This window comes from Camelus bactrianus, chromosome 3, assembly GCF_048773025.1.
Source record: "Camelus bactrianus isolate YW-2024 breed Bactrian camel chromosome 3, ASM4877302v1, whole genome shotgun sequence".
Lineage (NCBI taxonomy): Eukaryota > Metazoa > Chordata > Mammalia > Artiodactyla > Camelidae > Camelus > Camelus bactrianus.
Genome location: NC_133541.1, coordinates 60,184,540 through 60,198,740, shown reverse-complemented (window position 1 = coordinate 60,198,740; position 14,201 = coordinate 60,184,540). Strand labels below are relative to the sequence as shown.

At 33.6% G+C, this 14,201-nt stretch overlaps 1 protein-coding gene across 1 annotated transcript in view; it reads right to left on the bottom strand.

The window, feature by feature from the left end:
- Window positions 1-14,201, bottom strand: part of RASA1 (RAS p21 protein activator 1) — a 96,894-nt gene that overhangs the window by 1,434 nt on the left and 81,259 nt on the right. The window contains exons 16-24 of the mRNA XM_074360334.1: window positions 12,895-13,067; window positions 12,409-12,568; window positions 11,175-11,317; window positions 9,602-9,717; window positions 9,060-9,146; window positions 6,363-6,430; window positions 4,602-4,690; window positions 3,179-3,256; window positions 777-911 (exon numbers count right to left, since the gene is read on the bottom strand). Of these exons, the coding sequence (XP_074216435.1) occupies window positions 777-911; window positions 3,179-3,256; window positions 4,602-4,690; window positions 6,363-6,430; window positions 9,060-9,146; window positions 9,602-9,717; window positions 11,175-11,317; window positions 12,409-12,568; window positions 12,895-13,067 (1,049 nt within the window). The remainder of the gene's footprint in view (window positions 1-776; window positions 912-3,178; window positions 3,257-4,601; window positions 4,691-6,362; window positions 6,431-9,059; window positions 9,147-9,601; window positions 9,718-11,174; window positions 11,318-12,408; window positions 12,569-12,894; window positions 13,068-14,201) is intronic.

The window sequence follows — 14,201 nt, the reverse complement described above, 5'->3', positions numbered from 1 at the left end:
CTATACCTTTCTTAAATATTCAAAAAGTCTTACTGAAGAACTTGGCCCAATTAAGACTTTTTAAGGCAAGTCATATAATAAACCTGTAGCAAGGAGGGTATTATGCATCCCAAGGGCACATATTTGGCATAAGTTTCTGAAGTGATTAGAACCTGAATGAGCCAGATTATTATCAAAACTTGAAAATTTTCGTATCTCAGATTGAGAGCAACTCAGCAAACTCAATGGGGTAGTCTTCTCTACAAGGTCCCTGCCAAACAGCTGGCCAGTGTGGTGACAGTACTGAGGAAGAGCTTATCAAAAATGGCAGTTTCTAAAGCCACATTCCAGACCTCTGGATCTGGAGCTTGAAATATTTCCATCAAACTTCCCAAATAGTTCTCATGTGTTTGACAGTTTGTGAAATCACTTGGCCATGCACTGTGTGAGAGAAGCAGAAAGAAAAAGCCACATCACTACTGACTTAGCATTAGCTCACTTACCATTTTCACACACGCCACTTGAGTGCATGACCACCACCATTTTTCGGTCGAGTTCACATTAACTTTGTAGCAAGATTTGACATTTTGCAATACCACAAATGCATAATCTTAGTCTGGGCCCATTCCTGTTTGCCGAGATCTTTGTGGATTATGATTCAGATTCTCAAAAATTTAATATAATTGATAAAATAGGATGACTGTAATTCAGCTATTTATCACCTCTCAATCTTATGCTGACATTCTGCTTAAGTGCCAAGGAAGCATCACTGTTAACAAAGGCTGGCAAAAACCTACCTGCTGTGCACCACGCTCATTACTGAGTGTTCGCAGTTCATCTGAATGGGCCACACAGATCTCATGCAATGCTGCTAAATCGCGGGACAGGTCAGTTCTAGAATGCTCTGTAGTGTCCGGAAGTTCAGGTACATTCTTTAAGGGAATCATAAAACTGCATTTAGAAATACAACTCTTTATAGACTCTTCTGAAAAGATCCTAACTGGTATAGTAGATAGAATTTAACATACAATATCCTCTTAAAATGCTTTTAAAATTCAAGTTGATAGATTTTTGACCTTAGTATTCGCATCAAAACCAGGCTCCATTTTCTTCAACAGCAGAGCAGAATATTGTGCAGTATTACTGCTATTCTAAACAAATGGGTTTCTTAAACTTTTTACCTGTAAAGAATTTTTTTAACTGGAACATAAATGATGCAAACATTAAATGCTAATCTATATTAAATGCAACCTAAACTTAAAATTCCTCCACTCTTTCAGATTGACTTCTATTACTAAGATACATTTTGTCCAAATTGATCAGCATACATAAGTAACAGCTACATTATGAAAGTGTTGATAAGAACTTTTCAGACTTATAATTATTTGTGGACTATGCCCAAAACACTTGCTAATGTGTAGAAATGACAGTGTTAATTATGGTATCTTCAGATAAGGTTCATACTGTAACTTAGTGCCAATAAATCAACTTGTTATAGTGACTAAGTACTCATGTTATTTTGAGCGTTGGAGTAAAGTTTAACATGAGTTCAGATTAACAATAGTTTTAAATAAATCAATTCCTCTCCCTAATGGTGACAGTATTTGCTATACATCTCTAAAGACTACAAAATATTTGGTTTTCTATGGTATAAACACAATTAGAATACAATTCATTTTTATCAACTGACTCATTCAGTGAAAGAAGGATTATAGAGATGAAAAACAACAGTATTTGCTTCAAAGCATTTAGTAGAGAAGACACAGACTAGAAGTAAACTGATCACAGAGTTATGTATCAAGAGATACACAGAGGATACTTAGGTAAGCAGAACAAAATGTATTGCAGGTTTAGGGCTCAGCAAAGCCCTCCTGAAGGAGATGTTTGAGGTGAGTATTGAAAGATAAATTTGACTTATACAGATGTAAAGCAAAAAGAAGAGTATTAGAATACTGGCATTCTAAGCAGCTGGAAAGGCTAGATTGTGTGGCATCATTAGGAAAGTGATAGAGAAAGCTGGTCTGTTGGTACTTATGATTATGGAAAATAAATGGAGTCCTAATCTTGAATCTAAAAACATACGAAAACCTAGAAATATGACTTGAGATAAATGAGCTAGCCTTAAATATTGGATAAAACTTTCATACAGCTCCTTAAACAACATTACAGTAAATTTTTTTTTCAGTCATTAACCAACTGTATTTTTGGTAATCAGAAATATTTTTATTCTTCAGACCTCTCCAGGAGTTCACATACAGAAACATGATGGGCATTTAGCATTGCCCTTTTATTTCTCAAAATCATTATCAATATGGATCTAAATAACAGTAAGGAATTCCTTATACCTGAAGTTGCCAACTAGGTGCCCACAGGCTGTCCTAAGTGGTTTGACTGTACAGTGGTGTGGTGCTTTACTCGTGCTTTAAGTGAATCCGAATGCCTTACGGCAGAACAGTCTCCTACCCGAGTGTACCCTAGCACCATACACCGGGCTATGTTCACGTGTATGTGCTCCCTTTCTGGTTTCTACACATATGAACTGCATTACTAATAATTTGGTTTTTAACTGATTCGATATCTGGAAGTCTATAAGAAGAAAGTTTAACTTAAGAAATCTAGGGTCTTAGAAATTATCTTTAAAAATCCCATTCTTAATTTTACAATAACAACTTATGTATAAAGACCCAATAAAACCATACATAGTCCCAACTAGATGAAGTTTCAAACCAAATCCACTATTTTTATCCAAATCCACTATTTTTATCCCTAGAAAAGCCACAGGAACACTTATTCTTCAGTCCATGTACTTATTTAACTGGCCAGAACTGTAGCTCATCCAACTTATTTCAAATTCCACACAGTAGCAGCAAAATTAAGTTGCTAAAGCAGCAACAGAATATTGTGTCACAATAGTGAGATGGAACAGCTAAGAGGATAACGAAAGACAAGACAGAAATGGAAAAAAATGACACAAGAAGTCCAAAAGCCACAATAATGTATACTTGGTGTAAACCATTTTGTATAAGAATAAATGGTTATCAAATGAACTTGTTTAGGAAGGGAGACAAAAATATGCAGCTTTTTGTTTTTTCTTTTTTAGTTCTGGATGGGAAAGCTTTCTAAAGGTTGTTGCTTAAACGAGTTATACTCAGCTATACTGACTGTAGGTGCCAAAGTACTTGAAAAATTAGATACATACCCCAAGTTCATCTAAAAACATGATCATACGATGTTTATTACTTTTAATGAATGGATTGACACCTTCCATATAAGGCTCCTAAAAAGGTAGAAATTAAAAGCTTAGTATATGCACAAAAACACTGATCTATAGCAAAAACCATACATGTAGGAAACATTCTTATAATTATCAGTAGCAGTACATATTCATAAGAAATAACCATTCAGTGACCATATTTTCCTTCTAATATAAGCAAGCAGCTAATTCTGAGGAACAGGAGTATAGAGTATTTTTAATGAACAAGAAATACAAGATGGGAAAAAAAGAAATCAGAACACATAGCCTGGCAGACACAAATTGAGAAGTAATCACTGAGAAATTATTTGCCAAGCACCCAGAGGTCATTAGAATCTAGCAGAGACTATGGGGAATTAAAATACAGTGGGGTAAGGACTGCAGTAAAAAATAAAGTACTTATAACCTGTCTCAGGATTCAGATAAATTCAAAAGCTAAAAGTCATACTATAAACTGCTCTTCATACTAAAATCTTAAACCTATTTTAAAATATGCTACATTGTAAAATGGGAAACTCTCTTAAAATCAGTAAGGTGAAATGAGGGCCTCAATAGTCAATTCCAAAGAAACAGACATGAAAAATCATACATACAAGAGTAAGGAACTAATGAAACACAAACATGCCCATCAGACTCAAAAATTAAAAAGGGTAAAAATACTAGCTAAGTTTTGGCAAGGCTAGAGGAAACAAAAAGTCTTCTTGATAATTTTACTAAAAAGTAGTTTAAGGAAATAGCTGGTCAGGTTTGAAAGGAAGTATATACATAAGGATAATTGTTACAGCAATCTGGATCACAGTGACAAACTGGAAGGCATCTAAGAATCCAGTGGAAGCCTACTTAATGTTTACATGATGGCATAGTAAATAATCGTTAAGAAAAATAAAATAGTTCCATGTTTCTAGGTATGGCAAGAAGTTAATATTGACAAAAGCAGGTGACACAGTACAATCCCTACCAGAACATGAACAGTCCTTATCCTTAGGTAGTAGGGATCACATATGAATATTTAAAAACTCAGAGTTTTAATATTTACAGAGAATGTTTATGGGGTAAAATGTAATAAAATCAATTTGGGTGCATTTAAAAATATGCTCTGATTTTTTAAATTTAAAAGTGGCAGAATCTGATTATACTGGAAATTACACTGAAAAAATAGCTTTCTACTAGCTAAAACAATAGTTTTTTTAAATTCCATTAAAATGTAAAATCTAAAAACATTTGAAAAATGTGAACATACCAACAAAATCATAAATTATCTTTATGAAATATCCACTACTGAAAATTTACTTACACTATATTTTATGGTTTTATCATATCAAAGTCATAAATTCATAAATGACATTTTAAAGTATCAAAATATTTTTACCTTAGCTCCAAATTCCACAAGATTTGCTAAGTTCTGCACAGACTTGGCCACTAATATCAGTGTTCTTGCAGCAATAGGAGATGGGGAATCTATAACAGAATTGGGCACAGCTAATAACATTCAACTCAAAAGGTACTTCCAGGTAAATCATTATAAACTTAGTATTTTTAACAGTAAAGACATATTAAAGTGCTAACATTGTTCCATTCAGAACTCTGTAAAAATGTATGACCTGTATAATTCAAAAGACCTTAAGTTAAAGGGATAAAAACTGAATATACTTATCAGGCTTTTAGTTTGTGAAAAGGTTACTACAAGACTGGGCATTTCCCAAATGGTTAATATTTCAAAATACCTTAAAGCTTTAGTAAGCTTTATCTGTATAGCTAAAAAAAAACCAGTCACTCCACATACCCTTTGGGACAATTCACAAAGCTAATTTCAATCCACCCAAGTTAGCAATTTGCAATATAAGCAATTCCCCGCTCCCAACCTCCACTGACTCAAATAATTCACTTTAAAGCTAAATAACAAAGTCTGGAATCTCTGCTTTACTTTGAGAAGAAATGCATGCATATTTATTAAGTTTTAAAGATATTTTAAAGATTAACCAGGAAACATTCACCTATATATAGTAGGATGTAAATAAATATTTGTGTCTCAGTGTTAAACCCTGAAATATATAAACAGTAAAAACCTCATCTATCTCACTGCCTGATTTTAGACTGTACTTTTTTTTCCTTAAGCTGTTAAATTATAAATATTGCCCAGTGGTTCAGAGTCCAACATTCAGATAAATAAACCCGTAAGAATTCTAAACCCTTAATTCTTAATAGACCCATAGAACTATGTTAGTAGCAACAGGAGATAATTACAGAGATGAGGGGGGAGGGTATAACTCAAGTCGTAGAGCGCATGATTAGCATCCTTGAGGTCCTGGGTTCAATCCCCAGTACTTCTCTAAGAATAAATCTGAATAAACCTAAATACCTCCCCCCACCAAAAAAAAAAAAAAAAAAAAAATTACAGAGATGTGATGGCTATAAAGGTAAAACTTCTAAGATATTCCAAAAGAAGTTTAATACAATTTTAAGCTTCAGATTATTAAGACAAAAATGGTTCAGATTCTTTCTCCTCCTAAGGTTCATTATTACATTTGTAGTCATAAATGTAATTCTTATCTTCTCTTTGAAAGAAGCCTACAACATCTGAAAGTCCATCCACAATGGGTATATGGGTAATAAGCAAAACCGAACCTGGTTTGTTGGAGTTAAAATGCCAATTAACATTATATAGCTGGTGACAAGAAATCGCTATTGGGAAATCTGAAAGAGCCACTTTCTTCATAAGCATGCACGGAGGACTACTGCAGCTGCAGTTGTAACTTTAATTTGAGCTTAAAAATCCAACTTGCAGTGGTAGTGACAGGGTCTGTAATGGGCTAAAAGCACACACAAAGCTCTTCTTCCCACCTTGAAGAAGCCACACTGCAGGCTGGAAAAAATCATCATAATAAGAGTCTGAAACACAGGCAGGGATGGGGGGAAAAAGCAGTATGTCTAATCATGCTCTCTCAGGCTTCAAATAGAAGATGGAAAGAAAAAGTAAAGGAGCAAAAAGAACAAGAAGAGGGTGCTTTGGAATGTTTTATACCAAGTCTTAGAATTGGATAATAAAAACAGATTTGAAAGAAAAGTAATCTTAATAGTTTTAAACTTTATACTAATTTTTCTAATTTCAAATTTATCAAAAGCTGATTACCTGAGATGATATTAAACATCCGGGGATTCAGGATGGCAGGACAGATAAGTCGAAGGAAAACAAAACCACTGAATGGGAGGGAAATTTTTTTTTTTTAGAGAACTACTATAATATGTTACATTAAAATAATATAAACAAAAATTTTAATACTTGTAGAACCGTGAACTTTGAACTATGTAGGTAAGCCCAAATACACAGCTTTATTTTTAGCTGAAGTATCTTACTTTTAAGAACATACATACCTGCTTCTTTAATATATTACTCATTTTTCCTAAATTTAGAATTTTGGATTTACTTTTGGAAGATTTAAGTTATATTTATTGCATTTGCTGTCTTGATTTATTCCAAGCTACTAGTGCATTTTATACTTACTTTGAAGAACTAGTGTCCTTAGGAGCACTAAAAACTCCTGAAATACCGTAGGAGTACAAATAAACCTTTTTAATAGATACAAAGTCCTGTAAGGTCCTAAAACTAACATTCTCAGTTCTCCATCTTCCTTTCTTTAAACAGAACAGCCCAGTAAAGTCTGTTACAAATCGAGTTGGTTATACTGATTTTGTTGAGTCATATAAAAATTAAGAATCCATTGTACAAGGGAAAAAAGTGACATCTTGATAAATGAAAACGTATACAATAGAATGCTGAGTTTTTAAGACAAAGAAAAAGACATTAGGCTCTCTAAAGTTTAAAAAAGTTCTCAAATTACAAAATATTAATAGCAAAACCAAAAATCAGTATAAAAGTGCATGACTTAGCACACTTGTCATATATGGTTTTATCTGCTAATCTCACTCTGGGAACAATGTACAAAGTAAAACTACAAACATATAGCTATTCCTAGTCTGCCTGCTTCAGTTACATTAGAGTATATGTCCTCATGTAGATAATGCTTCTCTAATTTCCTCTTAAGAGGAATCTACACTAATAATTGACCTCTCACCTGGCCCTTGTAAAGACAAGCATTCTTTCCAAGTTGATAAAATTCCTTGTAGAGATTAAAAAATAACTGACAGTCTCTGTTCTCTATTAGTGAATAATCCAACTTCTCAGCATTTACCTCCCAACAATGTTGTTTCTTAGTTTGGGGGAATCTTAGAAAATCAGTATGTTGCTTCTCAGACAGCATTTATTCCAATTAATATAAAACAACTAACTAAATTTAATTTCTTTTAAACTGATTTATGAAGAATCTTGCATAAATTCTGCTTAGAAACATTTTGATACTTAAATAGGTCTTTGAATCTGAAATACAACCTAGCAACATCGAACCATAGAAGAATTTTCAGTGTGCAGATCTACTTTCTCTGCATTTTTAGAGGGGATCTGAGGGATACTAGGTGTCTACACATATATTCAAAAGCTTAACTAGGAATAGAAACCACCACCTTGGCCATAATATCCACACAATCCACATAACAGAATTTCCTGCTGTCTGCTCAACAGTTATACTTGTTTGAAACTTATAGTGTATAGAACACTTTTCATTTACATCAGACACAACTGTGCTGAAACAGTATGTGCTTGTAATTCTTCTCTAGTCCTCTCAATCACTACTAAAGCCAAGAAATACAGAATCTACAATTCATAAATATTTATGTCCTATACTAACCAAGAGAGATTTTATCTGTAAAAAGAGTAGAAGCCTCCTTATGAAATTTAGGTTGCGGGCAGGATTAACACACATTTTCAAAACTAATTGTATGATACTGGTGTCTTCAGTAGCTGCCCAATTTTTTTATGGTATACAACATGACTGGCAGCATATATTCTATGTAATAGTTTATATTATTATTATTATTATATTATGTAATGAATTATATTATTAGACTGCTGTATTCTCTGATGCTTTTGCACTAATTTCCTACTGTCCTGAATTGGTTGGGTATGCTTAACAAAAGCCTGCAAGGGTGTTAAGGATATTAGTTTGGGTCTTAGAAGTTTTGCCTTAGCCACTAATTTTATATAGAAAGTTACAGAGAACCTTAGCAAACAATTTAATCTCTACAGATCTGCCTCCTCATTGGAAAAGTAAGTTAAAATGATAATTTTTTTAAAAGTCCCCTTATATAAGGGGGACTACAAAATTCTGACTTGACAAAGCAACTCCTAATTACTGCACAATGAGCAGATGGAAAGAGCTTCAGAACTCTGGTTGGAGATTAACCCCAAGTCCCAGACTGTTAGAAACCAACCAATATCTAAATGGTTCAATCATTGCTCATCCTATTTAGCACAAACCAATCTTTCTCTCTTTCTCTCTCTCTCCTCCATCCCTCTTCTTGTGTCTATATGTATATGCATATATACACATATACATGTGTATGTGTGTATAAAAGGTAATATATGAAATTAGCTACAGATTTTATTGGCTATATAGCTTTTAACCGCATTCTGTAAGTTAAAAAAAAAAATCCCAAATAGTTAACTGACTATAAAAGAATGTTCAGGTTTTTAGAAAATGCAAAAGGTAGCTAAGTATCTCATAGCAACTTAAAGAACAGAACAAAACAAAACACAGTAAGTTCTAGCTTAAAAGCTATCTGAACTCATAAAATATTCAACAGAGTTCTGACATAAAAATAAAAGAAAAAAGGTCTTGAATTGTATATTGTTAGTCAAGTGGATAGCTGAAAATTTGAAGACTATCAGTGCATGCTCCATAAATGATTTAACAAATCAACTGATGACTCTTACCTGACAACTCTTGTCCTCATGGTGGTATTTGTAGGCCACTTGTGCTGGACAGATTTCTGTAAACATCCATAAATATACCTCAGTGTCCTGCCAAAAGAACAGAATCATTTCAATACAGAAAGCAAGTGAAAATACTGATCTCACTGCAACCAAAAGCTTAATTTATGAAATACGAAGGCAACTGGCCTTTTCCCCCAAAAAAGTACTCTGCTACAAGTAATGACATTTAGCAAAGAATTAAGGAGGACTTATGACCTCCTCAAATCTGAGACTATAAGCTTCTGTTCATTCCCCAAGTTACTAGATAAACCAGACACAGTAGCCTGTATAAAAACATGATTTATTTTGATACAAATATTTCACATTGATTTAAGTCATTCCTTTTCCTTAAATAATTCATTGTGTAAAGATGAAAAACTCTTGAATTTTTTCAGAATATAATAACATCAGGACAGTGGGAAAACTTACACATATTTTAGAAATACAAATTTTTCAAAATGCAGATACACGATTTCTTGTCAAATTAAAAGTTCACCACTTACGGTGGAAGTATTTCTGAAGCCATGAATATTTTCTCCACAAGCTCTGAAAGTATGTTCAATAGGTGTGCTAAATTAGTGTTCACATCTTCATTTTTTTCTAACTTTGATGGACTTAACTAAGAGAAGGAATAAATCAATATAAATGCATCTTGGCAATAATAAATGCAAATGAATCAAGGTAATCAAACAGTTGTTTTCAAGGCTCTCTATTTTTCCATTTGTCAATCTGTATTAGCCTTTTGGTGGTGGGGGTGAAGGGGATAAACAGCAATTTCAAGTAGGCTGCTCTATGGAATTCCTTCCAATGGGCTTGTTACCATTAATTCCCAATTAGTCAACTGAAGAACAAGCCATGGTTATTCAACAATTTGCAGTTGCTTTCAGGTTAATACCAGCAATAAAGTTTTCTTTTATTCATTTACATTTAACCATAGATTTTTTACAGGCACACAAAATTGTATTAGACTTTATTTTAAATATATTCCCAACTAGAAGATAAAAAACATCCAACTTTAGGGCCACATACTCACAAATATATTTAAATGACAAGAAAGATCACCATATATTATTATGATAAAGTCTACCTTAATTCTATTTATTTGAGGGAAAAAACTGATCAAAGTAGAAAGGTTTTCCTGAATAAGACTTTTTAAATGACTAATAAAATACCAAGTGCCTCAGGTGGAATCATGATCCTTTCTCAAAACTGCCCATAACCTCTGAAGGCTAAGAGTTTTGATCTAGAATCAATGGAGTAGAATTACGTACAGGAATTTACACTCCCTAGCCTGCATTCAACATCCAGAGACTCTCTGCAGACTTGCTGCATTTCTGTATCCTTTACAGTTAGGCCAACTATGGTGCTAACCCCAGGTTTTCAACACTAAATTACCAGTATCTTTGCTTTAGGTTTATTAGTAAAAATTGACAAGTTCAGAATTAACATGACTGCTCCCAGTATACATTATCAAAAGCAATTCCTTACTTTATTAATTTTGTTATCAGAGCTAAAAATATATTTAATATCTTCCCTCTATAGTTGCTCTACCTTCAAAATAAAATGATAGAACAGCCATGTGAGATTCCACTCTATCTCAATGGTTTGTTATGAATTTACATTGAAGCCTTAATAATTAATCCCAAAAGGATGTTTTTATTTGCTTTTGAAGGGATTATATTATACCCCCGCCCTTCTCACCCCCCAACAAAAACTTTCAAGAACAAACCTAGATGTTATTATGAAGTGCCACATAAAACCTACACAACTGAAGTCTCTAAATAAACTTCAATTTATGTTACGCACTTTCTGAAATTAGCATATACTTTATCAGTAGTACAGAAGCAATATGATTAAGTACTTCTACATATTTCTGATGCAGTTTGAGACTTTTAATCCCGAAATAAAGTATATCTTTTTTAAAAGTCTGTTTTGCATAACATTTTTCTAAATGTATTACAAAAGGTGTAACTGCTTTGATAGTTTCATACAGCTAATATGTTTTCCTTAAAGTGTAATTAGCTATAAAGCATTACCTATAATACACTCTGCTGAAATACTTAAAACATTACTCACCTCGCAAGATTGCTTGCTTTCCATTATCTTTAAGATGGAGTCTTTCAAAGCGTGATGAACAAACTGTGTAGCAGTGGCTTTCATATACTGTTCCATCAAGGTGCTCGCAAGTGTTGTGGCTCGAAATAGGGTAGTGGCTTCATCTACATAAATATTTATATGAAAAGATTATTTGTAAAGGACTGTACTAATGTGAACCAAATTGGAAATTAAATGAACTCATTTTTTCCTCAACCAGTTGCCTGCAGCCTTAAAGTATTAATTATAATGACATCCTATATTTGTATAAACTTGACTCTTCAAAAGACTTTTTATTACACTTCACCTGATCATAAACAGAAGGGATTGACACTGCCATGTTTACATGAAAAATGCTTCAGATGGTTATGATTTGTCTAAGACTAAAAAAGCTAACTAGTAACAAAAGTAGGACAAGAATCCAGCTTTACTGTCCACTGAGCCTGTGCTTTGATAAATCTGAGTTCATTTCTAAACAAGAATGTAACATAAAATCCCAGTATAAATCAACTTGTTAGCCTAAAACATTTTGCTATTAATGACTTTTAATAAAATCCTAAATACAATATTGCCAGAAAAGACAGTCTCAGTGTAAAATATGTACCACCACTTTATCTTTACTGACAAATATACATATTTTTACATTTTCTATGATTAGGAAGAAACATAGGGTTAGGGTTTTACAGTTTATCTGGGGAACCCAGAAACAAGTATCATTACTGAGTCAAAGTGCTGGTTGGAAATGGGTTATTCTGACGTATCTGTAAGCTGGCACAAAGCACTGTGTCCGGCTGTGCTGCCTGGGAACTACCTATCTAGAGAAGCTAGAAGTAAAATGCAGCTGACCCCCAACTTCTGTGCAATGAATTTGTAAGCAAAAAATAAACAAGAGAACATGGTAAGTATACCAAACTATTCTTAATAATCAAGCACTGTGAGCCATTGATTTGGACACAAGTCATTTTCTTACAGCTTCCAATACTAATTTGCGATGACAGAAATTTGTATTATATATTAACCCCCTGCAATACTAGCCAGTATTAGAATCAGAACTGATATTCCAACTGTAATGTTTAAGGAAAAAACAGAATAACTTATTTTGTAAGATGATTTAACTGTTTAATATATTCTAAGATAGAGTCCATATATACTTGATATATAAAATCTAATTATTAACGCAATTTTTAAAAGTATCACACTAATATCCATACTATACCTTCCATGCTTATTTCTCTGTCATTTAGTGTACATAACAACAATGATTCAAGCTTTTCATGAAGAAAAATCCTCAGTAGGATGCTAGCCAGTAGTGTTCGGTCCTGTCCACATACATGTGATAAAGCATAGACTACATGAAGCTCCTTTTGCAGTACAAGCTAAAAATGACATCAAAAAAGATTGTTGAAAGTATACAGCATAAGCATTCTCAATAAGATTAAGAGGAAATATGTTTTTAAGTATTCTTATACTTAAGAATATGTTCTATTGAATAAATGTTTTAAGAATACAGTGAGTTTGGAGCCTACACGTTTATATCCTCTTAAGAACACTGTCAAACTACAAGACTTTCCAACCTTCTCTGCCTATCAGTGTACCACTGAATTATGAAATTACTATATTTAACTCAATGACTCTTGCTAAAAATTAAATATTTCTGATAATGCCATTAAAAATAGTTAAGACTGGTAAACAACTTCAATACCTCTTTAAATTCACTGTACTCTTCTTCTGGCATGATCTTTTCCATGGAGTATCGTGCTCGGACACGCAGAGATCCTGGTTCAATACCTTTTAATGGTATATGGGAGCTGAGCAAAAACCATTCGTCTGTGGCATGGCCTTTCTGTAACCGGCTCAACTGGCAGCGCATAAATACTTTGAGAGAAAAACATCAAATGATTACTGCCTAAAAAGATGACATTAATTAGTTACACAAACAAACTTTCCCAATGTTCTGACTTCTCTATAGTGTTATATGCTTTTTATTGAAGGAGTTTTCAGTACTAAATTCAATACTCAATGCTATTTCCTTCATTTACTGAATGCCTACTATGTGTCTTTGACAGGCAGGGATGTGTGATGCAGACATAATTAAGACATGGTCTCTGACTTGCAGGGAGGTCTCAGTCTAGCCAAGGAGGAAAGAAATCAATTATGGTAGAGTGTGATAAGGCTGTAACAGTGGTTCATGCTACTGAAGTACAGAGAAATAATACCTAGTTCAGCCTGTAGAGGTTAAAAATCCCTTCCAAGTAAGTAACCCTTAATCTGACTGCAAAAGGATATGGAGGTGTAACGAAGCAGAAACACAGAGAGAGAGTGCGTGCACAGTCTGAACAGAAGGTATGGTGGATGGTTTTAAAATCCATGGATGATTTAAGAGCTGTAAGAAAGCTGGTATAGTTGGAGAGAAGGATATACAAAGATTAGAGTAAGAAGGGGCAGGAGTGGATCAGCAAAGGGCATTTCTTCTGTATCATTACTAGGGGGTTAGATTTTATCTTAAAAGTAATGGGAACCACTAAAAAATACTGAACATTTAAATAGTACAGAAATTACAGAACAAACATTATTTATAGCAAAACATTCAAGCTTTGATTCTTTGTGTTAACACGTACTACTTTTTTCCCTAAGCCTGCCTTGTAAGAAGGTATTAGCCTAATTCACACTGATGTGAATTGCTAAATCCCACTGCCCCCTTTTTCAGAAACAGGCTGGGAAAAGTTTTGCTACTAAGAACAAGACTGACTACCACAAGTGAATTGTGTACTCTAGTTGAAAGAAAAAAATTTTAATAGATTTTTTTTTTCATTTACATGCAAAGTTTAGAAAGGAGGAGAAACCTAGAAAGTAGGAAGAAGGCACAGGGGCACCACAGAAAGATGACCACCGTTACTACTTTTTCATTCTTCTTATTCACTGGGGAGAGCTGGGTGAATAGAGTCACACTTTAATCTTAAGGGCTTAAGTTTACGGTATATACTGTTTAGCCATTTTGGTCTTCTTTTC